Source organism: Lampris incognitus, chromosome 3, assembly GCF_029633865.1.
Source record: "Lampris incognitus isolate fLamInc1 chromosome 3, fLamInc1.hap2, whole genome shotgun sequence".
Lineage (NCBI taxonomy): Eukaryota > Metazoa > Chordata > Actinopteri > Lampriformes > Lampridae > Lampris > Lampris incognitus.
The window spans coordinates 67,624,069-67,650,774 of NC_079213.1; the positions used below are offsets into that span (position 1 = coordinate 67,624,069).

At 43.1% G+C, this 26,706-nt stretch overlaps 1 protein-coding gene across 1 annotated transcript in view; it reads right to left on the minus strand.

Moving 5' to 3' along the window:
- The window catches only part of jak1 (Janus kinase 1), a 77,803-nt gene that overhangs the window by 35,836 nt on the left and 15,261 nt on the right, over positions 1-26,706 (minus strand). Inside the window, exons 2-7 of the mRNA XM_056277910.1 lie at positions 21,294-21,511; positions 19,587-19,710; positions 6,933-7,086; positions 6,135-6,298; positions 2,054-2,322; positions 1,223-1,338 (exon numbers count right to left, since the gene is read on the minus strand). Of these exons, the coding sequence (XP_056133885.1) occupies positions 1,223-1,338; positions 2,054-2,322; positions 6,135-6,298; positions 6,933-7,086; positions 19,587-19,710; positions 21,294-21,504 (1,038 nt within the window). The 5' untranslated portion in view covers positions 21,505-21,511. The remainder of the gene's footprint in view (positions 1-1,222; positions 1,339-2,053; positions 2,323-6,134; positions 6,299-6,932; positions 7,087-19,586; positions 19,711-21,293; positions 21,512-26,706) is intronic.

A 26,706-nucleotide genomic window follows, 5' to 3' on the forward strand; every position in this document is an offset into this window, starting at 1 on the left:
TCCAGCCAATTACCCCACTCCTCCGAGCTGTCCCGGTTGTTGCTCCACCCCCTCTGCTGAGCTGGGGGAATAGCACTGGGGGGGAACAGTATGACCCTCCCACGGCTACGTCCCCTTGGCGAAATTCCTCACTGAGCATGTTTACATGCACACTAATAAACCGATCATTATCGGATTTATGGAGTTACCAGATTATTCAAATGGTCATGTAAACAGCATAATATGATATACTTTATCGGATAAAGGCCGTTATCGGATTATGAAAAATCCGATAAACACACCTAGCTTTTTGACCAATATTCCGTTTTATTCTGCGCATGTATACTGTTAATCTGGTTTATTTCATTCTTTTACATCTGCGCATGTGTAAAAATGTAAAAAAAATAACATAAAATGGATGTTGTCAAAATGTGCGCGGATGCAGTTAATCAAACATGACATCATCAGATCACACACTTTCACAAATGCTCTCCGAGACATTCTGAAATTCTCTCTCCACTCCTGATATGAGAATTCCTTGAGCACCACTCTCTCCCATCAGTCCTTACTCCTAACGTGCATCCAGCAAGCACGAGTTTTAGGTAGGAGTAGAGGAAGACCTATGCTGCTTAGACCAATGGCAGATGCTTGCCGTATAAATGCTTCTTGTCGTTTTCTGCTCATATGCAGAACACGAAGAAGGAGAGCGGTATTTTGCATGTTTTGCAACAAATTCCACTTAAGGACAGCCCTAACCGGCGGAGATACCATGGTAAGCGACGCCATGTTGACAGGAAGTTTTGAAAATAACAGTTTTACATCATGTACTTGGCAAGAAATCCAACTATTGACTGAATTATGTAAACCTGTTTTCTTCAATTATCGCATTACCAAAGTGCATGTAAACATGTCAAATTACCATTACCTGATTATTCCCAGTTATCGGTTTATTGTGGCCATGTAAACATGCTCACTGTCAGGTGAAAAGAAGCGGTTGGCAACTCCACATGTATCGGAGGAGGCATGTGAAAGTCTGCAGCTCTCCCCAGCTTGGCAGAGGAGGTGGAGCAGCAAATAGGACGGCTCAGAAAACAGGGTAATTGGCCGGATACAATTGGTGTGAAAAAGGGAGAAAAATCCCCCCCCCCTCCCAAAAAAGACTGGATTATGCGTCATAGTAAATACTGTCTCTCCCTCATTTTCTCACTCTCTTCCACTCTTTATCTCTCATACAAACACTCACAGTAGTAGGGATCCTCCTCCAGGAGATACCAGTAGTGCCAGAAACCAAAACTTGCATGTCGGAGCCGGTCTCCAGGCTCTGATCTTGGCTTTGCCCTTGGCTATGGCTGTAGTATCCTAGGATCAAGAATCAACAAATTAGGGTTCCTTCACTCCCTCACAGCTGTCCATCCCTCTTTTTATAGATTAGTTGTGCTGATTTTCCACCTCCAAGAGGCCAGTGACACTTAATGACAGCAGCGTCTCACTATAATTTTATGTGAGTAGTTAGGTGAACACTGTAATATACACAAATCAAAATTTAAGTTTTGTGGTTGATTTGCTAGATGTGTGCTCGTTCATCAATCACTGCAGTTAAAGAGGACACCAACAACTAGTTAAACAAGGAGCCAAACCTATAATGAGGTGTGGATCTTTTTACTTACTTTTTTGTTCTTTAAGCCTGTCTTATGTTCAACTTTTACCGTTGGATTTTGTTTACATTAAGCTGTATGAATCTCTCTTAATAACTCAATCATTTGGAGGGGGCAGTTTTGTGCACAACATTTGAATAATTGTGAGACTGCAAAAAACACTTTAGTTGAAATAAATTTAGTTCATAGAGCCCAACTAGACAATTTCACATGGAAATGTGAACCTTACAGTTTGATTAAAAAATGTTACCTGCTTTACGCTACGCCTTGGACAATCATATTGAAAGGAAATTATACTATCCAAGGACCGCTCCATTGATTTGGTTGATGCTGTATGTCTACCTCTTTTGCAATATTGTACCGTCAGCTCCTGAGCCAAATCACTATGGTAACTGCTTCCTCTTCCCCTAAATTCTTACCATTGTAGCCTCTGTTGCTGAGCTCACCCTCCTGGGTGATGGTGACAGACTTGGGCTCCAGTAGCTCAAAGCCCAGGTCACTGGTCAAACTCTCCAGCGTGGCCAGGTATTTGATTTTCAGGTCATACGGTGTGATGTTGCTATCCTTGACTGTGCGTCTGTTGAACTCGTTGAGGAATTTCTTGAAGACGTTATTGATGCGGATGCGCGTCAAGACATTACGCTGCTTGATGTTTCGGTTCAGCAACTCAGGAATGAAACGCTTGTAGCTGGTGAGATGGAGGGAGCAAGAGATTGATAATAAGGTTTGTTTTAACCTACATTCTACCATTTGCACGCACATGTGTGCATGTATCAGTCAAAGGCAATGGCAGGGAAACATGGATTCAAGAGTGACTGCCACAGAGGGGGAACCTTTGTCATTATTTAGATAGTTATTGTGAATATACAGAATTCCTCGTCTTTGTGTATATGTCATGAGTGAGGAGAAAATTACATATCACATGGCAGGATAAAAAAACAACAACATTGTATTAGCTCTGGGAGTAGACGAGTGCGTGAGAGTTTGTGTATATGTGCAGAGAGGTTTGTTGAACGTGAGGATAATGGAAGAACAAAGGAAAGGGGTAATAAATTAGACAACATAAATAAAGAGAGTAACTGCAATATCAATTCTTACAATCTATAAATCCAAAGTGACTAACCCTCATTTATGAGCAAATCAGGTAACAGATTTTATTGTTAGTTACTGTCAGTTACACATTCACATTTAATTAACTGGTGACCAGGTACATTCAAGGGTTGTTGCGGGTTGTAGTTGACAAAAACTTCACAATTATCATAAACAACAGTACTGTGTCTGACATTCTTGTGTAAAAGTGGGGTTGTTGTGAAGCGTCTAGTGTGTTGGTGTAGTGTTCTGTGCCTGTCATGTCTCACTCTCAACCGTCACTGCTGGCTAGCAGAAATGCGAACAGGAGAGCTGAGCACCTAAGTCTCTCCCTGCCAGTGCATAGCCTCTCCAACAGCAAGCCCAATGTAGCGCCTCCTCGTGGCAACACACGGTAACTGGGTACACCTTGAACCCCGGCTGAACTACAAGGGACTCGGAGGAGGCCTGCCCCCTAGATGTGCGGTACGCAGGCCCACTGGTGTGTGGATATTCCCTGATGCCCACAAACCAGCCCCCAGCTATGGGTTAACTAGTGCCACTGCCTAGTGCAGGGGTCAGGAACCTTTTTGACTGGGAGAGCCATAAAAGCCAAATTTTTCTAAATATATTTCATTGAGAGCCATATAGTATTTTTAACGTATAATAAATTAAATATGTCTTACTTTTAATGCGACTTCTGGTGCTGCATGGTTTTGCTGATGGCCTTGTAGTCTGGTTCATACGTGGTGAGGTTGAGCTTCATGCAGGTGTTGAGGCTTCCATCAGTTAAACGTGAGCGTAGGTTGGTCTTAATGTTCCTCATATGCGAGAATGACTGCTCACATGCATATGTAGAGCCAAACATGGTCAGTACGGCAATACTCACACGCTGCATTGTGTGGTATGTCACAGGAAGCTCGTTCCAAGTTTTAAGAATCAGCTGGTCTTCAGGTTGAAGATTTTTCATTTCTGTCCACTTGTGTTCCCTTGCCAGCTCTGCTCGCTGTTGTGCAAGACTTTCCAACTCTCCATTAAGTGACTTGAACTTACTCATCCACATGTCTGATGCCTTCAGGTCAGCAACTTCCAGCTCAAAGTCTCCGATAGAGACCCCGGGGATGCATGTCAGGTCGATTTTGTCCACTGCACACTCATGTGGATGAGTGATGAACTTGAAAAGACCAGTGCGCGCACGAAATTCTCCAAAACGTGCTTTGAATGACTGCAGGAGATTGGACGTAAAGCCAGCTAGCTGCTGGAGATCCAGATGTTGAGTGGAGTCACTTGCTAAGCATGCATCTCTAAATTGTTGCAGTCTTTCAAAGTGCAGAAGACGACCTGTTTCAATGTCCCTGAGAAAGACTTCCAGCTTGCTTTCAAATGCAAACACTGCTTGTTGAAGGGATGTGATTGTATTTCCAATACCTTGCATTTTCAAATTGAGCTGGTTCAGAAGGCCAGTTATGTCCACGAGATAGTTAAACTGCAGGAGCCAGTCAGTGTTGTCTAGCTCAGGATGCTTGACGCCTTTAATTTCAAAAAAAGTCCGGATTTCACTCAGGCAAGCTGCAAAACGGCTGAGCACCTTCCCCCTTGACAACCAACGCACGTTGCTGTGTAAAAGCAGACCGGGATAATGATTCCCAACTTCTTCTAACAGAGCTTTAAACTGGCGATCATTTAAAGCTCGGGCAACAATAAAGTTGACCACTCGAATGACCAGCGACATCACCTCGCCAAGCTCCTGGCCACACGTCTGAGCGCAAAGCGCCTCCTGGTGCAGGATGCAATGAAAACTTAGGATGGCTCTCTTTTCATGTTCACGGAGAAGCGCTACAAATCCTTTGTTCTTCCCCAACATACAGGGTGCACCGTCAGTACAGACAGAAATAAGTTTATCCATCGGTAGTTTTTTTTTCTTTAGCAAACTCCATGAAAGATGTGAATAAATCCTCTCCTCTTGTTGTCCCTTTCATTGGCAAAACAGCCAAGCTTTCCTCACGCAGTGTGTCACCTGCAGCATACCTGGCAATTATACTGCACTGAGATAGATGGCTAACGTCTGTTGACTCATCTAACGCGAGAGAAAAGTATGTCCCGGCATTTATGTCTTAATTTGTGTTTCCTCGACTTGATTTGCCATCATGATGCTACGATCGTGCACAGTTCTTGCTGACAGGGGCATGTCTTTTATTCGTTTGATTATCTCGTCTTTATTTGGGAAGTCATCAAACAGTTCATTGGCCACATCAAGCATGAATGTTTTGGCATACTCGCCATCTGTGAATGACTTTCCATTCCTTACTATTGCCAAAGCCCCCGCAAAGCTAGCGGAATTCCCGTCACCTTGCTTGGTCCACACACGTAGTTGCTGCTGACCCATCTGCACTCTCCGCTGTAGCTCCTCGCATGCCCTTTTCCTGCTGTCCCCCGCTGGAGATTTCCATGCAAATGAAGCATGGTGCGTATCGAAGTGCAGCTTTATAATTGACCGTTTCATCGAAGCAATTTTATCATTGCATATTAGACATACCGCAGATCCTGCTCTCTCCACAAATGCAAATTCCTCTGTCCACGCAGCCTGGAATGCACGGTAATCATCGTCTTTTTTTCTTTTCGCCATCTTTTCCGTTACAAGGGTTGAAGCGGATAAACTAGTTGGCTATCTGATAAAATTGATTTCTTCACTTTACAATGACCCGGACATGCTTGCGAGCCATTGGTTCCCGACCCGACCCACGGGTGACCCGTGACCCGTGAAATTTATCTTCAAAACTAATTTCTGTTTACTTTAAAATGACACAGTATTATTAAGAAATATCACAAGTATTTTAAAATCAGTTCCAAACTGATTTTTTTTTTTTTAAATTTTCAACTCAAAATTGTCTGGGAGCCATATGCCGTCACCGGAAGAGCCATATATGGCTCGCGAGCCATAGGTTCCCGACCGCTGGCCTAGTGGATACCTCGGGAGAGGAATGGGCTATGGGAGTAAACCCCTACAGAACATCGTCTACGGTGCTGTTGTTTTTTTGTTTTTCTTGCCCTTTTGTATGTGTTTAAGTCGGAGAGTACTGCTGGCGTCGTGTGTGGCTGCCGCTTCTCCCTCTCATAGCCCCCCTTCCCATCCACCCCTGTATGTCTGTGTTAAGTTTATCTGTTGTCTTGTTTCACCCTGTTTATTGTAAAGTGACTGAATGTTAGAAAACCGCTATACAATATTGATTTATTATTATTATTATTACTACTGTGTGTGTGTGTGTGTGTGTGAGAGAGAGAAAGAGAAAGAGAGAGAGAGAGAGAGAGAGAGAGAGAGAGAGAGAGAGAGAGAGAGAGAGAGAGAGAGAGAGAGAGAGAGAGAGAGAGAGAGAGAGAGAGAGAGAGAGAGAGAGAGAGAGAGAGAGAGGAGAGAGAGAAAACGAAAATTACCTGATTTCATTGGAGGCGGCGGATAGGGGCATGTTTTTTTTCATGGCGTAATGAGTGATTGCTAGAACAGCCATGCCCAGGCACTCATTCTCGATCTCATGTTGCTCTGCCTCTGTCTGGGGCATTCTCAGTGGGGCCAAGCCTATCTGAAAGTCATGCTGGCCCTGGAAAGCATACATCCAACATACAGATTGACGACATCTAATGTGTTTGATGCTGTGGCTCTCCCCTCTAATAGCACTCTAATATTTTCTGTTAAATGGCAAAATTAGACAATGTCTAATTTTCAGAGAATTTTTATGCATATGAATGAACGGCTAAACTACTACAGCCATTTTTATATAAGCCCTCTCTATTTAAAGGCGCTAAACATATGTGACCAACTTAATAACGTGGTCATCTTATTTTGTAAACATATATTTACCATGCAGCACAATAACTCCTTGACTTCTAAAATTTAAACAAACACGGCTTTTGATGTTTTCTTTTTCCCGGTCTGAAAAAGGGAGTGTCCTGTGACTACACCTGGCTCTAAATCACTGAGGCAGGAAGGAGCATGTGATTTAGATCAATTACACCAAATGAATGAGGGTCAGAAATCTTACGCAAGCCTTAGAAAAACTTCCTGGTTAGGAAGAACAATTAGCAGAAAAGCAGCTTTTTTACTATTAGGACAAAACTGCCCTTTTTAACTCAATGCAAAATTTAGCGGGTAGAGAAAAAAAATCTGCCAGTGTAATCTACTTCTGTGTTTATGTGTATATGCACAATCACACAGGCACAGAAAAACACACACACCTGGGCGAACAGGTAATCCAGGGAGGCAGCGTCCAGAAGAGGAATCCCTTCTGGTATTTTCTGTGAGCTGACACCTCCTCTAAGTTTACTAATGCAGTGTCTCCAGACTGGAGACTCTCCCTCAGTGGTGCCATGCCAGTTGGTGAAGTAAAACCTGATAGAAGAAAGACAGGACAAATTAATAAAATTAATTAAAGATGTGCCGGGCAATTGTAGCGCATGTGACTTCACTTTGAGAAACGCTCCTAAAAGAGTCAAGGAGAAAGAGGGAGAGAGAGAAACCTTGCAGGAGAGAAGCAGTCACGATGTACATCCTGGATGTACATCCGAAAGTAAATCCTGGAAAACATGCGACTACGAATAACATTCAGAACAAAATTTTTTACTTGCATGCTTTTGTTTTGCTTTCATTTCTGAATTGTTCCCTTGAACTCACATCTAAAGGGGCAAGAACAACCACAAACACATGATAGCTTTTTCTTTTTGATTATTTCTGTAGGTGTTTATCATAATTATTAATAATAATAATTTTATTTATGTAGCACTTTTTAAACCAACGTTACAAAGTGCTTTACAAGACAAAAAATAAATAAAATTAAAAAGTGTTAGACAAACAATGATTAAAAAAAAATAAATTTCAAGGGCGTCCGGGTAGCATAGCAGTCTATTCTGTTGTCTACCAACGCGGGGATCTCCAGTACGAATCCCCGTGTTACCTCCAGCTTGGTCAGACGTCCCTACAGACACAATTGGCCGTGTCCACAGGTGGGAAGCTGGTTGTGGGTATGCCCTCCTCTGGTCGGTCAGGGTGCTAGTTCGGGGAGGGGGCTGGGGGGAGTAGCGTGATCCTCTCACACGCTACGTCCCCCTGGTGAAACTCGACACTGTCAGGTGAAAAGAAGCGGTTGGCGACTCCACGTGTATAGGAGGCATGTGGTAGTCTGTAGCCCTCCCCAGATCGGCAGAGGGGGTGGAGCAGCGACCGGGACAGCTCGGAAGAGTGGGGGTAATTGGCCAAGTACAATTGGGGAGAAAAAGGGGGGAAATCCAAAAAAAAAATTTTTTACAAACAGTTTAAAAGTTAAACAACATTGGGAAGGAAGTATAAAAACAAGAGGAGCTGGGCTAAACACCTAAGCTAACCCCTATATTGCTTCTGCTGAGCACATAAATCTAAATTCTGCTTGATGAACTGAACAAACAACTAGGGGCAGGTATGAAGTAGTGACAACAAAAAAAAGAAGGAAAAAACTATACAAAACTATAACACCAGTGTTAACTATGAATAGGTAAGTGTACATGTACATGCATGTGAGTTTGTGGGTTTGAAGGGTCACATGCAGACAATAGAACAGGAAGTGCTCTGTTGCCTCTTCCATTGCGTGTGCGTATATGTGTGTGTGTGTGTGTGCATTTGTGTGCATTTATGGGTGTGTGTGTCAGATCTGTGAGTATCTATGTGTGACTGTGAAAGTTTTGTTAATAACAGACATCTGTATCCAAAACTTGACCACAGTTACCCGTTTGTTGGGCAGATTGCACAACAGTATGCAAAGCTGCCTGCAGCATAACACAAATCAGCACACACCCTGATACTCAACCACACATACCTCTCTCTCTACTGGTTATTATCAAAAGAAAACGCGCAAACAGAAAAATGGGGGTGCATGGGTGTGACACCACACTTCCACTCCTCTTCCTCTTCACAGGACACACCACCTCGCGTTATATGCTTCGGGTTTCTCAAAGGAATCAGGTAAAAATATCGACTTTTTTTTTTTTTGCCCTGAAATAACCAACCAATCACCACTCAGACCTCGTCGGGGCTGGTCTGGGACAAAAAATAACACCAGCCTGGCAATTTTGGCCCAGACCAGCTTCCCACAGTTGGTGAAACATCACCCACCAAACAACATCCTTGTGTTCCCCTTAAATATGCGTACTGTACTATTCTCCCAAAGGGCAGGTATACAAAACAAAACAAAGTGTGACGTTCATTCGAATACGTCAGCCACTTCCTGCTTATGCCATCTCTATTGGCGAACACCTTCCTCAAGACATGGTTTTTAGCATCTTGTTTGGGGTGGTGATTTAAATACAACTGTATCATAGTAGGCTGAGGACGGGCAAGGTAGTCTACAGCTTCTTGCTCCTCCCTGTCGCTCTCCTCCAGTGCTACCTCAACAACCTGGCTTGACTAGACAATTACATAAGGAGAGAGGGAGAGATGATTACAATTAACTGGGTGGGGTATTAACATGATTATAAATTCAGATCCAGAATTGTTGGAAATCCCTGACAAAGATGTGCAAAAAGCTGTACAATTTAAACAATAACATACTGGTAATGACCAAATAGTTGTTTATTCAATTAATGCATGGAGCTGTTCCATCTCATTTCATTAGATACTAACTATTCAGTTCATACAGAGTTCAAGTATCCACATATTGATGATGACAATTGCATAAGGTGTTTACACAATTAATAGAGCATATTTTTGTTTTAGATAAATGTTAAGAGAGGAGTAATAGACCTGTGTATGTGATAGGGCAATTAAATCATAGGTGTCCTTGTTTGTTTGGGGAGTTTGAACTATAGTTGAGCTCTCTCGCATGCACACTGGCGCTCATGCACCTACCACGTGAACGTTGTATGCTTACTGGGCAGCAAAACCAGACAGTTTTTGACCAAAGTGTAGGAGAAAGGTCTGGAGTAGAATACATATAGGCCTACATCACCCCAGATAGTAATAACAGCACCATACCATATATATCATAATAGTTACCACATACCTTAAAATAAACATAGGATAACTTTGTTGCCTGTTGTTGGAAATGAAAACCATTGTTTCCCTGTACGTGGCTAATACATAAGCAGGCATACATTTCAGCACTTAAGAGCTACAGATGTAACCTATTATATAGCCTTTTCGCACATCTTTATCAAGGGAACCTTAAGCCTAATAATTTTAATAATATAATGATACAATATCACCCTAGGTCACTCACTGCTTAGCCAATGCTAATGTTTGATAGTTAACGTTACAATAGTCAGACGAAGTTGCGGGGGAACTATGCTAGGCTACAAAAACAATGCCAAATAGCTTATGCTACGCTATATGGCATTGATTGAGTGGGCACCAGCAGTAGCTGACGGTCTCACTTTATGCTAGCGCAACAATCATGTTAGTTTATCTTATTATCATCATTAATTGAATTAATCATCATTCATCATCATGGCATGACACACACTACCTTCCTGAGAGTCCCTGTTTCCCTGCATGCTACTCCCTGCTTACCACTTCAACTACACTCTTCTCCTGCTCACTCTGTTCCTCGGCTTCCCTGTCAGATGCCTGCACCTCTTCCAGCTCCTCTGGCTGCTCCTCTGCCTGGCAGTGGCTATGGCCAGCCACCTCTCCTTCTTCCACCTGTTGCTGCATAATGGCGGGTACTGCTGTCGCCATAGATGTTGAAGCTACTGTTGCAGAGCCCCTGCAGCAAACATACCTGTGATTTTTGCCCATTTGGCAGCACCCGCATCTAGATTCATTAATTTTTTTGGCCTGCAACTTCTCCACACCCCCTTCTTTTATTTTTGCTTATCCATCTTGACAATTGACAAAGATGCCCTCATTCATCCACAGATGTTTGGCTCTGAGCCACGGTATCTGACACGAGAAACAGAGGACAGAGGGGGGAGGGTGGGGCTGGCCCAGTAAGAGATGTGATTGGGCCAGCCTAGTGTCATTATAGAAAATTAACCAATAGGCCGCTGCCCCTGCTTAATGGGCTGGCCATTAGCAAAATTAAAAATTAAAATTGCATTGGCCCCAAGGTGCTTCGACCCACCAAGAAAATGCCTGGTATGCCAGATTACCAGTCCAGCACTAGTCCTGATCCCAACAGTTTTAAAGGCCGAATCTACATAAACTCTTTCAACCCTTTTCCATAAGGGATATCAAGTCTCTAAGGCCAAATACATACTTTAATTATGCAACGCATATGCAAAGTAGTTGCCACACAAGTGGCATTGTTTACATACTCGTCTGCATATTTTGTATGACTAGAAGTTTGAAAGGTATCCACTAGAGGACAGGTAAGGTACAGGTTCTGTCAGCTTCTAGAGCAGGGGTGGGCAATCTTATACAGAAAGGGCCAATGTGGGTGAAGGTTTTTGTTCCAAACAACAAATTACACACCTGTGACTCCTAATCAAGTTCTTCAGCAAAGACTCTACTGGTTGATTAGTGGGATCGGGTTGGAACAAAAACCTTCACTCACACTGACCCTTTCTGGATAAGATTGCCCATCCCTGTTCTAGAGTAATGTTTTAGCCTGCCATCTGTCATGTACATGTACGTCACTGGACATTAACAGTCCACCCCGTTACAGGGATGGCTGTTTCCTTTTCACACAGATGGCCTCTGACTCCCTGTTTAAACCAGCGTTCCTCCGTATCAAGGATGTGAACATCTGTTGCAACTATTCCCCAGTCCTCTATGAATAATACACTAGTCACAGCAATTTGCATATGAAACCGATTGCTGGTTTCGGTTGTGGCGCAACTGTGCCGGTTTCGGTCATTATACAACTGTGCTGTTTCTAAGGTTGAGGATACCTGCAGTCAGCTGAGACTGATAAAGCCATTCAGATGAGTGATGAAAAGTTTCTCCCACTCCAGATGAACTGATTCAACTTTCTGGGATTTCCTTACCTAGATTATTGAGCATGCATCGAGACATCTTGAAATTGTATTTTTATAGCAGAGTTTTAACATTGGAGTCTGTGGCATTTCTACATCTAATCCCCCTCATAATGTCAGTTAAACAATCATGGCAGCGAGGTGAATAAAGTGAATTATTTTTGGCTCATCCAGTGTTCCTCCAATATGCCTGTGCTGAGATCAGTAGTGAATTATTTGCTGATTTGCAAAATACGATCGACCGCTCATTTACTTTAAACACTCATATCCGAATACATACTGGGCACTGTCACTGCCCGATCTAAGCACATGCGTGCAGTGACACAGAGCAGTGTTGGTCGAGCGAGCTACAGTGAATGAAGAGAGGGAGTGGCAATAGTGAGAACAAACATTTTCCAAAGGTTTCTAATCACCGCAACTGCAAGAGGTTCTTAAGCATACGGTCATAACTGCACAAAAAGTTTTAGGCTGATAGGTCCTGTAGTTTGCGCAGGGCCGGCGTGAGGCAATCAAGCGCTCAGGACAAAACAACGAAAGTGCGCCCCCCATGTGGACTTCACAAAACTCGTATAAAACACCTCATATTACTGCCAACTATTTAAAACAAGTACGCTGTTAACACCATCATTAAATGTAGGTTATAACATCGTTACTGACCACACACAACGATGGCAAATAAGCAGGTTGCAGGCTCTAGAATGAACGAGGTACATGCGCTGTACGGCTCATAGGCGCGCGCTGCGCACTGGTTGAAAGTCAGTGGCAGGAGCTGTCATGTATATCACTCTGAAAAAACATTTTTTTTCATCATGGAAATACAACAGTTAAGTATCCCTGTGGTTCTAAAGCCCTGCCTTAAATTAACACCGTAGTTATTTGCGAAATTAAATACACACACAGCTTTTTTTTTTCCATTTCAAAATAAAACCGTTATAATGACCACTGTCAGCTGTAACGCGTCTTTTCAGAGCGTCGCTGGTTAACTGTTAAACAGCTCCCATATTTTCATGTTATTGTTTCATATTATTTGGCTCTTGTATCTTTTCAACAACATTTCATATTCATTTCGACATTGAAATGATGTAGCGTAACACAGTGACACACACTTAGGCCTAGGTCTATCCCATGCATTATCGAATAATAGGTTGACTCACCCCCCTATAAGTGGACCTTTCTTGGTTTGGCTGCAGTAAACTCCTCAATTATCTTGGAGTAATCCAATTTGTGAGATATTTGGTGCTCAATTGCAATTTCAACCAGTCCATTCACACGGTCTTGAGACATAGTTGACCGCAAGTAAGTTTTCATGAGTTTGAGTTGAGAAAAGCTTCTCTCAACAGAGGCCACTGTTACCGGCTAAGTCAACAATATGCGCAGGGCAACGCTGAGATTTGGGTACAGATCCAAGATGTTTTCCCGGTAAATGTAACTCAGTACGTCAAAGGGAGAATCAGGCAAGCCACTGGGATAGCTCTTGACCATTATGCCTATCTCAAGACGCAGGTCATCAGGATCTATGTCCTCCATCTACTCCACAAAATGCTGGCACCTGTCACGCAGTGTGCTGTTTTCGATCACTGTCCGCAGTCCTGAAGAGAAACCCAAACAAATCACTGAAAACATCCAGCTGTGAAAATCTCTTTGTTAGACTGGTTAGAGCTGTATCAACCAGGGGGAGAAAAAAATCTCGCTTGTAGCTCTCCTCAGGTGTCATTTGTGGGCGATCATCTGGACTTTCACAGTCAAACATTGCCATTTTCTTTCGTCGTCTTTGTTCTGGAAACGCCAGATCCACACCAGCCTTGTCGGCGATTTCTCTTGCCTCTGTGCGAGCAGCCACGAAACCGTTCTCTGAAATCTCGCAAAAACTCGACCACAGTGCGGGTTTCATTTCTGAGGGTTTCCATACTGACTGAGGGACTCTGGAGTATTTTGCTCACGTGATTAATATGATACAAAATGTTGTACCACATAACAATACACATGATAAAGGGCCCTGATGAAATCTCTTTAGCCAGGCTTCTGGCCTCTGTCGCTGTTATGCCATCTCTTTTCTCGAGAGAATGATCCGCCAGTGCTTCCAGCGCACAATGCACTTCTTCCAACTGACACCGTAACACTTTCACGCTGTCTATACGAGATTCCTAGCGAGTGTCTGAGAGGGGTTTGACGGTCAGCCCAGAGACATTATCTTTCAGTATGGACGAGCGATTAGTTGAAGAGCTAAAGATGACATAAACTCTCTGCAGGATTCCAAAAAAGGTTACAGACTGCACAGAGGACTTCGCAGCACCGGAAACAACCAAGTTTAAGGTGTGGCTGCCACATGGCATGAAGAGCGCTTTTTTGTTCAGATCAAGGATTCGTTTTGGCACTCTCCATTTCTTGCCTTTCATATTACTGCCGTTGCCATAACTTTGACCTCTGCATTCATCAATATTGAGACCCAGATTTTCCAGCTGGCCCAAGAAAGTATCACATAGTGCTTCGCCTGTTGTGGACTCAATTGGGAGAAATCCAGTAAAGTGTTCTGCAATCGAAAACAGCAGCAGGGTTCTCGCAATACACAATACGTTAAAATGATTGACATCTGTTCAACATGACTAATGTCGGGCGTACAGTCCATAATAGCTGCATAGTATTTCACATTATGAACCTTTTCAGTAATGGCCTGAGGAACCATCGCTCCCATCCTCACAATCAGTTCGTTCTGAATATCCTTGCTTAGGTAGTGAGTTGTTATGTCACGTCTCTCAATTCGTCTTAAATGTTCACTCATTACTTGGTCGTATTTAGCCATCAGCTCCACCTGCCCTGAGAAATGCCCATTGGTGGGGTCGTACAGTTTATCTGTTGTCCCATGAAAGGCCATGTTGTGTTCAGCTAAATGACAGATGATGCTGATAATTCTGGTTAGCACTGCCCTCCAGTAATTTTGCTCTCTCTCAATTAGCTGCATGTTTTCACAGTCCACGGGTCTTATACTGGCCATTCCAGCCTTAAGAGTGTGCCATTCCTCCATACAACGGGTGTGTGTATATCCATCTTTTGACAGACAGACAGACATCATGTTTCCCGAATAACATGCAATAAAAACAGAAAACAGATTCCGAGTACAATAACCACGACCGCTTTATTTTTTCTCCATTTTTAAGCGTCACGAAAAAGTTCTCCTTATGAAATCTCCGTGGAGGGGAGTCTTTATTTTGCTGGAAAATATTGTTCATCAGCAGCCGACCCACCTGCTCTTCTTTCTTTCTCACTCTCACTGTCTTCGCCAAGTTCGCCCGCAGCAGCATTTGCTAACTGTGCTGCTGTCTCTCCTGTTGCTAGCTGTGCCTCACTCTCAGTCTCAGCCACAGCACTCTCTTTGCCCGCCACTGCAGGCGGTGCGTGCTCCATTTTGCCATCCCCGGTAACGTTAGCTGAGGACTCGCCGCCGACGCCACCCGCAAAGAACGCTGTTAATTTTGGATACGCTTCCAGGGCTTTTGTCTTTTCGAGTGCATGGTTTCTATTTTGCGCCCCACTTAATTTAGACGACCGTTTCATTTTTTGTGGTTTTGTTTTCTGTGTTAGCTAGCTTATGAACACACAGACACAGTGTGCTAGCAGTAGCACACAGCAACGTTTGAGATGGAGAGAGCGTAATATATATTTTTTCAGCGGTGGCGCGGTGCCGTTTGGCACCCCTAGTGGCTTGGCGCCCTGGGCAATTGCCCAGTTTGCCCAGTGCATGCGCCAGCCCTGAGTTTGCGATATTAGCTGCGGACCGACACACACACGCAACTAAATGCATAATCCCCTCCAGGCTAACGCCTAGCGGAAATAACAAGCAAGTGTCCACAGTTGATGTCGTGTTCACCAGTCACTTGTGCAACTTCAACAAATTCAATACAGTAAAGTCACAATTCAATTCAATATGAAAAATGTGCACACCAACCTGGAGTTGAAGTTCCACCTCACTTGAAACTCTTGGCAGCCTACTCTCACAAAATTCATCCAGTGATTTAGTCCAGTTGGGAAAACGTGTAAAAAAAAAAAGCAAACAACCATACCAAATTCGCAAAAAACGAAGTAGATCGGCAACAAGATCGTCAGTAGGTGTGAATGTGGCGGCCATTGTGCTTAGTTCGCTCACAACTTGCCAAAGGCTCAAGCTCAAAGTTGATGATGACACCGGTGCTAGCACCGATACATCACAGGGCCCTGGGGCACTCTGTCGCTACACATCAAGTTTGATTGGCTGATGACACGGTCACTCAAAGCTGTAATCAGTTTGCAGCTTTGAGCTTCAACGAAAGGCTAGCAATACCACTAATGCTGGTCCAAGGAGCTGTGATGCATTTAGATGATGTAGGAAATCCCTCCTCAGCCCCACAAGAAAACACGTAATTGAATTCAAACACATTTCAGGCAATCTTCAATTTCTTCTTCTTCTTTCGGCTTGTTCGCTGTTTCTCAGGGTCGCCACAGCAGATTTTATAGTTTCCATCGGTACCCTGTGAGGGCAAAGCACCAATGGCGGAGGTTGTTAATCCAGGCCTCGACCAGTTCCGTATGGTCTTGTCAATCCACATAATGATTTGGAAAAATGTTATGTCGGACGCTCCCTTCCTGACACAACCACTAACGCAATGGACGGCACAGGTAAAGTGCTGGATGCCATCCCAGTCAGTACTCATGGACTTGCACCTAATTTAACTATGAAAAACAAATTATGATTTTGATTTTGACAGGGCCAACAGAGAAGGCCCTGATACCCCTGACAGCCCACCACTGGTCTCTTCCTATTTTTTCTCCTTGTTAAAAGGTTGTTTTTTTTTAGGGAGTTATTCCTTATCTGGTGCAAGGGTCGAAGGCAGGTGTGGGCAATCTTATCCAGAAAGGACCACTGTGGGTGAAGCTTTTTGTTCCAACCAATCAATTACACACCTGTGTCTCCTAATCCAAGTTCTTCAGCTACTACTGGTTGATTTGTGGGATCAGGTGTGTAACTGCTTGGTTGGAACAAAAACCTTCACCCACTCTGGCCCTTTCTGGATAAGACTGCCCACCCCTGGTCTAAGGACTGGATGTTGTATTGCTTTAAAGCCCCCTGAGACCAATTTGTAATTTGTGATATTGGGCTATACAAATAACTCCCCACCCCTTTTCTCCCCAACTGTATCCGACCAATTACCCCACTATTCCGAGCCATTCGGGTCGCCACTCCACCCCCTCCGCCGATCCAGGGAGGGCTGCAGATTACCACATGCCTCCTCTGATACATGTGGAGTCGTCAGCAGCTTCTTTTCACCTGACGGTGAGGAGTTTCACCAGGGGGACATAGCACCTAGGAAGATCACGCTATTCCCCCAAGTTCCCCCTTCCCCCCGAACAGACGCCCCGACCAAGCAGAGGAGGCGCTAGTGCAGCAACCAGGACACATACCCACATCTGGCTTCCCACCCGCAGACACGGCCAATTGTGTCTGTAGGGATGCCCGACCAAGCCAGAGGCAACACAGGGATTCGAACCGGGATCCCCGTGTTGGTAGGCAACGTTATAGACCACTACACTACCCGGACGCCCCATTATACAAATGGATCTGACTTGACTTGACTTACTAGCAGTACTAAAATGGGATGCATTTCCTACAGCATTCATTCTTTCATTCATACCACATTAATCCAATTCAGGATCATAGGATCATGAAGGGCTGCACATATTGGGAAAGTTGCCATTCATTACTGGACCCACCAAACACACCCAACCAGCAACACACACACACACACACACACACACACACACACACACACACACACACACACACACACACACACACACACACGTGTGTGGGGTTGGTCCCCAGGCACTGCACAGTGGCAGCCCAGTGCTCCTTGTTAGCTAAAATGCAGAGGATGTATTTCTCCCTGGGGATTGATAAAAGTGTACCTTAATACCCCCACCCCCGACAGTGAGGAGTTTCGCTAGGGAGACGTGGCGTGTGGGAGGATCACGCTATTCCCACCAGTCCCCCCCCCCAAACAGGTGCCCCAACCGACCAGAGGAGGCACTAGTGCAGCAACCAGGAAACATACCCACATCCAGCTTCCCACCTGCAGATATGGCCAACTGTGTCTGTAGGGACGCCCAACCAAGACGGCGGTAACACGGACGCCCGACCAAGCCGGAGGTAACACGAGGATTCGAATTGGCAAATCCCCGTGTTGGTAGGCAACAGAATAGACTGCTATGCTACCCGGATGCCCCGAAAAGTGTAACTTAATTCTTGGTGGGGGCAACAACGCTAGCCATTAAGCAGTCATGCTGCTCAAATCCTACAGTTAAAAGACATTTAACCTGCACATCTACACACACACACACACACACACACACACACACACACACACACACACACACACACACACACACACACACACACACACACACACACACACACACACACACACACACACACACACACACACACACACACACACACACACACACACACACACACCCATCGACCCTCACCTCTTTCATAACTGTGGTTTGGGTAAGCCCTCTATGGCTCAAAGCAAAACCTGCCCACCCAATAGAAACTCTGTTATTTAAGGTCTAGGTGGAGATGCAAGGGCAAGATCATAACTGACTCCTGTACCTCTGGGGTCAGTTATGATCTTGATACGTGTTGTTATGAGCTATGATATATACTGTCACTACTATAGCTGCCTCCACTTTCCATGTGACCACTGCTCACACTGAACTCAAACTGTATGTACAGATAATAAAGTTAATTGAATTGTAGGCAGTCTATAATATGCTTATTAGTGTGTAATGTGTTTAAATCCACCAACCGAGGGCAATTTTACTGAGATCTGTAAACATTCCTTTTTCCACACTACCCAATATGTGTGAATACTGTGCAGAGACCTACTATCTATTTTTCTAATTTGTGAAATGGTTAGTTTTGCTTTTAGCACTCTGTATACTCATTATGCCTTAAATTCGTGTGATCCCTTTCCTTGCCTTATAAACTCATACATTCCTAAACAATCTACTTTATATTGTTGTGTTATGTCCTGTGTGTTATGTTTAAGTATCCAATCAAGTCAATTTTCTTTCATGTGACATTATGCTATTAGGTTTTTAAAAAAATTCTGATTCATATCTGTATCAGAATACTTTATTAGTTCCTCTTATTCATTTACCTTTACAATCATTCTATGGGGGGGAAAAGTGTCTTAGGTGGTATCCGATGACGCATGTAGCATTTTACTCACTTGACTAGAAAGTTCTGAAGCCTGTTGTGAATACTAAGTAAATAACTAAACTCTAGACAACAATGCTGTGTGCTGCACACTGCGGTATTAGTGAAACATGTTCTTTTATACAGCACACTTGTTTTTTTACATGGATGACTGCACTTCTAAAAACAAGAACTTATTCACAAACAAACAAGAAGTGAAACATGATTCCACCTTTCTGTGATTCTGAAAACAAGCTTGTATGAGGGAATATTAGGAAATTGAATGAGGTTCGGAATTCTTAAAGTGGCATTGCCTCGCTACTTTGACATTTGAATCCCCTATCACTTCCTTCTGATGATCTCAGGTGCACTTAACAGCCTGCACTTATTTCTTTTTAAATATGTTCTAAACTGTTGTTTTATGGAAAACATATGACTTCAACTATATCTCTGATTGTTTTGTTCAAATCTGTCAACCACATAACGGCTTCCTTGACTTCATTTGGCCCTCCAGCTGATAAATAACAATGCCAGCCTCCAATGGCAAACAAAAAGTCTGGGGTAAAGTTGGCACATTGACAGCTATATCTTATGCCTGCACACATGATGTGATAGAGTGCATCTAACTAAAGAGAACAATCAAACCAAATTTCCCCAAGCATGAAGTGCACTGAAATAGGGGGACCATGCAGTCACACTTGTTCTACGGTTCTCACCTCATGCGATAGTGCAGCTTGATACTGGTCTCCTCTGTGATGATGAACTCATGGTTGGGAGGGTACCACAATCCAGTAGTCTCATCATACAGGGCAAACAGGTTATGGCACAGTGGAGAGATTGCTGTGAATAAAGGAAGAAAGTTATGGAAGAAAAGGTTGATAATACAAAAAAAACAAAACAACAAAAAACTAATTGATTTGTTGTTCAAAATAGCCTCTGGAAGCAAGGGCAAACCCCCTGTTTGTAAAAGGAAAAATACAGAAAGGCAACATGTGCTCCACGATAACTATACTCCTTGAGACCAGGTCAAGTCAATTTTATTTGTATAGCCCAATATCACAAATTACAAATATGCCTCAATAATTCTGCATGAGGGATTAACTTATCATACCCTGATCCAAACAAATTTCCAATTTCAAGTGGACTTGGGCATGAAGAAAACTGGCTTTTAATAGAGCACCTGAAAGTACTGTTATGGCTTGGAATTTATCTGGTGCTCAATTTTTGTCTTTTGACTGAATTGGATTTGAACATTTGACTGCCAAAAGTGTTGTGACTTATGCTTGTTGCTATAGTCAAATATGAATTAAAAAAAACCTACAATGTAAGACATCACACAGACATAGACTATATGATATGCAAAACAATAATCGCAATAACATCTTTCAATTTACACTGTTATAAGTAGGCTCCAAGATATTACTAAGTATATGGCCCAATTATGCCGATATTGTACTGGCAGTGTCTGGCAGATCCATGCATCTTTGCATGAATGTGTTTTAAAAAGAGAGGGAGAGTCCTTCTCCTTGTTCATGCATCATGTATGTATAGAACTTACTGGCCTCACTGGCCAGTAAGTTCCAAAATTTGCCAGGCAGGAGTTACCAGAGCTCTTAATTTCTGCCGTGTGTGCAAGATGAAAAACACTGCATACTGCAAATGTTTATTATTTTGCCATCATATTGTGATTTCCAGTATTGCAATTGTCCACTTTTACTATGCCTTTTATCAGACTATTAGACAACTGAGACACTAGCCCTTATGGACGGAAAGTATCTGTCAATTCTGGTTAAAATGCGCCCACAGACACATATGTGTGGTGAAAGAGTGAAAGATTTGTTAACCTTCAAACAAGCAAAATCTGACTGGTGGTCATGAAAAGAGAAAGAAAGAGAGACAGTGAAAGAAGCTCAGATGCATCTTTCGTTTCACGTTATGCCGCGTACAGCACGTACTTACATAGGCCTGAGTAATAAAAAAAGTACAAACAAAAAAACTGCTCTATTTTTGCACTATCAATTATCAGTCCTATTAATATCCTATACTACTGCCCTATCTTCTTGTCCTCTTCCTCTCTCTCTGGTGCTGTGTTTTGGTCTTGTTCCCTTTTTTCCCCTGCTCTTTTTTTTTTTGCCTCTCCTTTTCTCCCTTCCTCTTTCCCTTTCCCTTTCCATCTCGCTTGTTTGCTATGGACTTGGCTTTAACTTTCCCTCTGGAAAGCGATATTTGGTCAAAGTCCAGAACAGAAGCCATTTTCTATTTCTTTGTGTGTGTGTGTGTGTGTGTGTGTGTGTGTGTGTGTGTGTGTGTGTGTGTGTGTGTGTGTGTGTGTGTGTGTGTGTGTATAAATCCAAACGAACCCAAAAAAAAAAAATAAATAAAACTCAGGTTTTTCAGAACCGGCAAATACATCATTCACTCACTGCATGTCTTGGCAGCCTCCACACAGAGATCCTCAGCAGTATGAGAGTCTTTGAAGTACTCGAGCTGACGTGTGTCTGACAGGTAGAAGTGGATCTCCAGACCCCTCAGAGAGGAGGGAGTGGGAGAGGAGGAGAGCATGGCCCTCCTGTTGGATCTCCTCATCTTCCCACACAGTTGCCTGCTCAGCTCCATTATCCCCAGACTTGGCATCCAGATGCTGCATGAATTGAGATAAGGAAGAGAAATAGGGGAAGTTATTCAACTATGCTTCTGCTTTGACTAAATGTCCCATCTTCCATGCTTTAACTAAATGTCCCTGGGGGAGGGAGTTTGGTGCAAAATCGTGATGCTATGTTCTGTGAATGATACACATAAATGAGGTGTAAAAACTTGTCTTCGGGGAACCAAATTTTCATTACAACATTTTGGGGACCATAAACTCATTCTGGGGGCCAGCTGATAGATTATAATTAATAGGTTCTCTCTCTTTAACTTTGAATCCTGCTAAGTAGTCTAGTATTAATAGTTTTACAAGTTTATATTTATATTGTAGAGACATGATTATGCCTTACCACATAATGATAAAGCCGCAGTAGGCTACCTTTTTTGGTTTAACTTATCCTTATGAAGTAAATGTGTAATGGCAATAGAATAATGACCCCATCGGCATTTAGACTAGTTCCCTATAAGCCTCGGTTTCACTAGGGGTGGGGGGGGGTGGATTCTTAGATGCATCGAGATTCTCTCATAAAAGATTATGTTTCGATGCAGAAAACTCAATAATCGGAAATTTAAAGCTCAATTCTTGACTGGGCTGTATGCACCTCATGGCTGCCGCTGAACCAACTGGATGGTGAAACGTAACGGACATAAAACATGTGGGTCATGTTTATGTTCTAAGCTAGGCTACTTCTTCAGTTTTGGTGAGGATGGCTGAGCGCGAGGAACCGAAGTTGGATACAATCCGACCGGCACCCTATGGTTTAAAAGCCAGCGTATGGAAAAGTGACCTGGACAAGAGCCACACTGTATGCAAGTTGTGTCTAACTAAAATAAAATATTTTGGGAACACAAAAAACATGAGAAACCATTAGGGCTGCGATGATACTGGATCGAATTCCGAATTGTTTGATACGGTCTTCACGGTTCGATACGCTCCCCATTTTGCGAGATCGTGTGTTATTAATTGGGCGAACATACCAATTAATAACAATGCTTTGGTGACATTACATAGCCTATTTTGTAATGGCGAAAATGCAAAAATAAAACACCATAATACAAATAGTAATTTTAAGCCTTCCCAAATCATTGTAACATCACTGTCTAGCTATATTTAGGCTAGCTATATTTATTGTATAAATATAGCTAGCCTATTAGGCAGGCCACTTCAACAAATTCGTTTGTGGGCGCAGAACCTTTGACTGTTGGCACAATTGATGGATGCGCATTCAAGTGTTGCACTAGCTAAATAGATGGTCCACATAAAGCGAAAAATGGCAAACGAAGGTGAAAACCTTAAACTACAACTTGAGGACACACCACCGTCTAACAGGTCAGCTGTTTGGAGGCATTATGGATTTAGTTTTACATTGGATAAAGCAGTGTTTCTCAACCCAGTCCTCAAGGAACCCCTATCCTGCAGATTTTCTTTGCAACCCTGAATAGGTACCTGTTTGTAGTTATTCAACCAATCAGCAATGAATTATGTCAGATGATGCACACCTTGCATAATTAAGTGCTGTGAGATGATTGGTTGAGTAATTACAAGCAGGGCTACTACCTATGCAGAGTTACAATGAAAATCTGCAGGATAGGGGTTCATTGAAGACTGGGTTGGGAAATGCTAGGATAAAGACAGGAAAAAACAAGTGGCTAGAAGGGAGACAGTGTGCAGGCATTGCTTGACACACATGGCTTAGACAGGTGGGTGCACAATGAACAATGTTTGCCCATTTACGCCGGCATCATCCTACAGTGTCATTAACATCAGGCTTAGGCAGCAAAAAAACAATGCAGCAAGTTATTCCTGTTGCTTTGAAACAGCCGTTGGCCACCAATTCAGACAGAGCAAACAAGCACTAAAGCATTAGAACGGTTCATAGCCAAGGACATGCAGCCACTTGCAATAGTGGAAGATTCTGGATTTAAACGCACGATTAAAATATTGGAGCCCAGCTACACTTTACCATCAAAGCGCCACATCGCATGCAAAATCATTCCCGACCTGTATGATGAAACACAGCATATAATTCTGAACGAATTAAGTGAAGTGCACCACTTGGCTTTGACCACCGACTCGTGGACCTCAAGAGCCACGGAGAGTTATTTGAGTGTGATGGCTCATTATATTATTTCAGCGTGGGAGTTAAACAGCTCTGTGTTGCAGACATGCCCGTTGTATGAGAGCCACATAAGTCAACACTTAGCTGATGTGCTCGTGGTTGCTGTTGAAGAGTGGAAATTGCTGAAGTCCAACACGTCAATCCCAGTCACCAGTGATAATGTGAAAGACATAGTCAGTGCAGTCGAGGGAGCAGCTGGATTGGGACCACAGATTGAGTGTTTTGCCCAAATTCTCAATCTTGCTGCAAAAAATGCCATCTCCCTCAACCAGGTATCCCAGCTACTTGGAAAGATTAGACAGGTGGTTTCATTCTTCCATCGTAGTTCCTTAGCTGCACATGTGTTGAAAACCAAGCAGGACATGTTAGGATTTCCTAACCACAAACTAATACATGATGTTGTAACCAGATGGAACAGTGTATGACATGCTGGAAAGGTACATGGAGCAGCAAGCAGGCTGCCATATATTCAGCTGTGATGGATAAGACCATCAAAAAGAATGTGAAGGATTTTGGCATCTTGACAGATAATGAGGTGTATTTGGCAGAAGGGCTCATTCAGGTCCTCGAACCACTGTAGATGGTGATCTCCCTCATGAGCACAGAAACAGCCCCGTCAGTGTCCGTGATTCTCCTGCTACAGAAAATGATCTTAAACGCAATAGTAACTACAGAAGAGGACTGTAGGAAACTTAACTCAGGAAACTTAAACAAGCCGGTCTCCCCTCTCAGCTGCTGGTCAACTTTTACAGAAGCACAACAGAAAGCATCCTCTGTCAAAGTGTCACAGGTATGGTATGCCAGCTGCCTACCAAAGAATAGGAAGGACTTGGCCCGGGTAGTAAAGACAGCACAGAGGATTGTGGGAGCTGTGCTCCTGGACCCGGATGCTGTGTATGTTGGCTGCCTGCCTACAGAGAAAGCCAACAACATCAGCGAAGACACAACACACCTAGGTCACTGTCTGTTTGTTCCCTTGCCATCGGGGAAAAGATACCGCACCATCAAAACCCAGACTAACAGGCTGAGGAACAGCTTCTTCCCCAAAGCTGTAGCCTCCATCTCCCCCCCACCCACACACACATCTGTCTATAGCTGCTGAAGACTAACTGGTACTAAAGCTGCTGCAATATTGACAACTATGTGCAACAATCCCATGCACTATTTTGAGCTTTAAAAGCTGCTGCTATCTTTTACTGTCTCATTATCATTTTTGCTACCTCACTTATTTTGACTACCTCGCTTGTTTATACTAAATGTTGTTTTTTTGTTTGCCTTTTTTAGTCATTCACCTTGTCTAGTGTTGCTGGTCTGAGAGTCACCAAACGAAATTTCATTGTGTGCGCACAATGACAAAGTATCTTATCTTATCATATCTTATCACAATCAGATATATGAAAGCAGCCATTAACAGTGATCTGGATGGGTGATACACCAACGAGGATCTCAGTGGCTTCCTCAACCGGGCCACAGCCCTCAATCCTCGCTTCAAGTCACTTCCGTACCTGCAGGAAGCTACGCGCAACAAAGTCTACTTCAATCTCGTCATAGAAGCTGAAGAGCAGGTAGGCCCACACCCCATCACTACATTGTTTATGACATTGTTTAATATAGTTTCACTAAATTTAAATAAGTTAATCTTTTATACCAAAGACGATCTTTTTCACTCAGATGTTTTCTATTTTCAATAATGTGCTAAATCACTTCTCTTTATTTTGAAGAGACTGCACCAAGATGCAGAAATGCCTAGTTCATCAACAGCAGACCAAGAACCACAGCCTGGAAAGGCCCCCCCAGGAGGAGTCAGGAATGGTTGAGCTGTTTGGTGAGCTCTTTACAGCAGAGGCAACTGCACAGCCTTTGTTAAAGATTGTGGAAGAGGAGATGGCTTCGTACAAGGTAACACCATGCATTCAAATGGACTCAAATCCATTTAACTGGTGGAAAGCAAATGAATACAGATTCCCTTATCTAGCCAAGCTGGCACACCACTACCTGTCTGTCCCTGGGACATCTGTGCCAAGCGAAAGAGTTTTCTCTACAGACGGTGACCAAGTCAGCACAAGCAGATCTCGCCTCTCATCTGACAATGTGGATAAATTGATCTTCTTACAAAAGAACTTAACACTGGCTTGAACTCAACATACTGAAGAAGTAGAAATGATATGATTTAGTTGTTGTACTTTATGTTCATTTGAGCACTCATTGGCATATGAGCCCCTTACCAAGCCATTTCATGGGAAATGTCAAAAAGGCACTTTCATTTTATGTTGACATTTTATTTTGTATTTAAGCCTGAACTAGCTACTGAATTATGTTTTAATGGTTTTATTAAAGCAATTGTGTTACAAAACAAGAAAAGATGGCACAACATTTTGTTAGAACTTTTGCACTTGCATTACATTGGAATACGTGCCTTGATAATGCCAAAATGTTGGGCCTAATTCTTAAAATAAATGAAAAATAGATGACTGCAATGGTGCTTTGTCTCTTGCTTACCAAGGCATCCACTGTATCGTATGGAATCGAAATCGTGAGCCCTGAATCGTGAGACGTATTGAACCATAAGATCTGTGAATTGTCTCGCCCCTAGAAACCATATTTCACGTTTCCACCCGGAGTTGGAGGAAAAACAGCCGGTTGTAGTTGCTGCTTCCACCGAACTCAGAAAGGGCGAAGCAAATCACAAAGTTGATCGCAACTTTTATTGCCAACGATTTGCACCCCTTCTCAGTGAGAACCAGGGCTTTCGTGCCACGCTGAACACTTTGGAGCCGAGATACAACATCCCATCTTGATGTTTTTTCACGGGCACAGCGATACCCACACTCTACAACGAAACCAAAATCAAAGTCATGGAATCATTGAGGAAAGCAGGTAGGATAGCAATAACACCTGTTACAGCAACACAACAGCCTGTCCTTAAACCCTCGCATTGGATAAGGAACAACTCCCTGAAAAAAAAACAAAAAAACAAACAAAAAAACAAACCTTTAACAGGAGAAAAAATAGGAAGAAACCTCAGGGAGAACAGAGGAGGGATCTCTCTCCCAAGATGGACAATGTGAAT